General features: G+C 38.0%; 1 protein-coding gene across 1 annotated transcript; it reads right to left on the reverse strand.

Annotated features, from left to right (window-relative positions):
- Positions 1-543: 543 nt before the first annotated feature.
- On the reverse strand, positions 544-3,475 carry LOC149829824 (lysine histidine transporter 1-like). Its single transcript, XM_090015641.1, has 7 exons — positions 3,404-3,475; positions 2,348-2,730; positions 1,668-2,061; positions 1,439-1,544; positions 1,262-1,353; positions 1,114-1,182; positions 544-989 (listed from the first exon to the last, which is right to left on the reverse strand). The coding sequence occupies exons 1-7, from the start codon at positions 3,458-3,460 to the stop codon at positions 879-881; spliced, it is 1,212 nt and encodes a 403-aa protein (XP_089871767.1). The 5' UTR covers positions 3,461-3,475; the 3' UTR covers positions 544-878.
- Positions 3,476-3,799: the final 324 nt, after the last annotated feature.

Genomic DNA, 3,799 nt, shown 5'->3' on the forward strand with positions numbered 1-3,799 from the left:
CCAATCACATTCAACCCCTTAGGTATGGATCTTATTGAAGTTATTCAAGATAGAACAGATAGCTGGACCGGTTAGTGTTGTTGCACTGTCCTCACTTGGGGCTCTTGGTTCATCATGTGAGGGAAGATCCCCTAGCTTGACTATGGAAAACAAAATGAAAAGATGGATATGATTTGAGAAGACAAAAACTAGAGTAGAGGGTAGTTGCTTCGTTTCTTTCCTACCACAGCCTACCACGAGTGAATAGAGGGTTTTTGGATTTCAGCAAATCAGATCCCACAGAGGGCGGGAGTGGTGGATTTGCCAGGATACAATACTTGGATTGTGTTTTTTTTACTAAAAAATGTGACTTGGATATTTATGATATTTATAAGAATTTTACATCGTTGATATTCAAACCTCATAAAAACCTATCGGATCGGAGTGCACAAATTGGATGATGTAAGAGTCGATTCCTATAATCAAGCACGTACAGTCAGATGGGGAAAACACTAAGAAAAACCCTTTAAAACCTCTGTATGCACACACACACACACAAAGAGAGAGAGAGAGAGAGATGCAGATTTATATTACTCACTATACCAAGGTGACACTCCAAATGAAAGCAAAGAATACAGCAAAACTGCTTTAATTACTTAAGAACAAATGAGAGAGACGATTAAATTCAGTATTGGATGACATGGGTGAGCTGTTTTCTAGAAACTTAGTGGTAGCATTGTTTTCTCTCAACAACTACCAGCTGAGATTGGCTTGAGATCAAACACACTCTAAATTACCTCTGACAAACAATAAGCATTGTTCTGCTGATTGTTTTTTTCAATGGGCATCTTCGGAAGTATGAAAACCATAGCATCTTTTGAACTCCTATTCAACATGAACTATAAGACCGACCATGAGTAGAACTTATAGTTTTTAGCATCGATGATGATCGTTCTTAGGCCACCAATCGGTGATAGGATCATGAGCAAGACACCGAAAATAATGCATATCTGTAGTGAATAAGAAAAATTCAGTTAGCCACCATACTCATACTATTATGCCAAACGATGAAAATCAGCAAAATTTAGATTTGAGTCCTGTCATCACATTCTCAAATGAACAGACTAAACTTACCCAGTTTATAATCCAAGATAAGCTGAATCTTTTGGGCTTGTAAATGGCCAGCCACATGATGCAGGGGAGCTGCAAATGAGCATGACTTAGAACAACCAGGCTTTTGATGGATTGATTAAAATCAATAACAAAATTTTATTGTACTCACGAAATATGTGGTCGGAGCAAACGCGAATCCTCCAAAGAAGCCAAGCAGCCCTCCAAAGAAAGGGAAAGTTATAGCAACAAAGCATGTGAATGCTGCACATGAAAAGAACACCAAGTGAGGAAATAGAGAAATTATTACCCTTTGATCAAACAACCCTAGCAGGAAAAGAAGACTTACCAACATATAGACTCCGTGCTACTAATCGAAGGAGAAAGCTAGGCCTGAAGTGAAGTTTCTTCACCCGTACTGTCTCAATCATATCGAATACCGGCATTGTGTAAATCTATTTTCAAATTTAGTCATACCAAAACATATGTTTAGGCTATATAATCATGTCATGACAAAAAAAACCCACTAATACAATTACTATTGTAATATTTTCATGAGTAAATAAAAGAATGTGCACCTGATAACTTCCAATGACATGTACGACCACAAACATGTTAGCCATTGCAATCAACCACCGTGGTTTTTCCAAAGAAATCAAGATGTTGTCTTTCACAGAGTTCCCAAATGCCCAGTAGCCGATCAATGCAACAGGGAAGTAGCAGAGTGCAACTATAATGTAAGTAAAGATCACACCCTTCCACATGGGCTTCTTAGATGGCTTCTCTGGTGTTGAAGGGATAGACGCTTGAATCTCTAACACCACATTATGCCCAGCATATGCAAAAGCAACATCTCCAAGTGCACTGAATATGTTGAAAATTGTTCCTGCCTTTGTTGAAGCCTTTAGGCCATATTCTATTCCTGGTTGTTGCCCTTTGTGAACAGAAGCTCCCCAAGCAATTGCTGAGTAACTAGACAAAGAAGCAAACAAGAAAAGAATTATTTCAGAATATTCAGAAAGCCATGAATGTTCAACTAAAAGCATGAAGTACGACCTTTTGTACACTTCAATCATTCAATGTACAATAAAACACAACCAACTTCATGAATCAGAATATTTCTGCTACTAACGAACCCAATCTAGTAAGAAGAAACACTCAAAACTTATGAAGTTTAGCCTATTTTTTCTCTGATGCCCAAGCATGACTAAATTTGAACATATATTAGAAAGAAGCACTTAAAAATATGTATGTATACCTTAGAGACATGACAGCAGCAGCCAATGAGACTCCAGAAATTGAATTGAAATCTGGCAATTGGGCCAGGACGAAGTGGCAAGAAGCAAAGATCATGATGAAATATGTGAGGTTGATAGATTTGCAATCCGGACACACAGTGTTGTGGAACTTCTGCAATGATTTTCCTCCAGTGACCATGTACACGATGTCGACGCCGACCTCAACGATGAGTTGCTGTGGGACGACGATGTACAAGCCAATCTTCTCTCCAAAAGCATACTGGCCCAATTCATGGTATCTATTAAACCTTCTTCCAGGCACCGTCTCATGCATCTCAACCATTTGCCATAGAGTATACAGAGTGATGATCCATGATAAGACTAAAACCACAATACCAAGACCCTGCAAATAAAAAACCATGTCATGTTTCAATAACAAAAATTTCACCATTTTCTTTGCATACTCAACTAAAAAAAATAAAGAATACTAGCAGGAATCACCAGCCTTCTCCTATATTCTCTAAACAAATCTTCCTAGATGAAGTTGGTTGTATCAATATTCCCAAAAAGAAACAAAAAGGCAGTAAGACATAATAGGAGTACCAACGGTTGAATTCCAAGGTTTTGTTTCTAACACATTAGAATCAGGAATCGGTATACAATAAATTTGATGGTACAGTAATCTAGAAAAAAAAAACTGTATAAAAAGATTTGTTTATAAAAATATGTTTATGAACGCCATGTGGAAACAAGAATAAAATACAACCCGGTTTGTCTCATTGGAGATAGGTCTTTTTGATAAAAAAAACGTTTGGTGGCAAACTCCCAAGTTTTGTTAAGTCCACAGTTATTTAAAAAAAAGCAAATAGGAAACCGTATTATCAACAAAAAATAATAAAAATATGGTTACGAAATGTTTACTGTAATACATGAAAAAACAATACTGATATCATGACCACCATCAATCTCAGAATTCAAATAATAACTATTCTTAAGAAGGTTACCAATTTCCATATCTGTTATAGATATTCTTAATTATGCATCTATATGAAAAGATTGGGAATTAGATAGAGAACATACCATCCAAGCTCAGACATGGCATAAGGCAAACTGAGCACCCCAGCACCAACCATGGCTGTGACATTGTGAAATGTGGAGTACCACCACTTGGCATTCCGGTTCGCGGTGATGGGGAGCCACTTGTCAATATCCTTGCCATCCCCACCCCCCTTTTCAACATTGAAGCTGTTGGCCTGAGAGGAAGTCGCCATTATCAGATCTCAAAAAAACAAAAAACACAAGACTTCCCTCTCGAGGCATGGTCCTATGATCTGGCCGAACACTTTTATAAGTGTTCTGCCTTTTAGAGGAGGGCAGATACACTAGATCCCTCTCTCTAATAAAGGGTTCTCCTTTTTTATAGGGAGGCAACCACTACGTGGCTCCCTTTGGTTGGGTATGCAGAGAACCCT

Source organism: Nuphar pumila, chromosome 8 (genome assembly GCF_984573655.1).
Source record: "Nuphar pumila chromosome 8, dmNupPumi1.hap1.1, whole genome shotgun sequence".
Taxonomy (NCBI): Eukaryota; Viridiplantae; Streptophyta; class Magnoliopsida; order Nymphaeales; family Nymphaeaceae; genus Nuphar; species Nuphar pumila.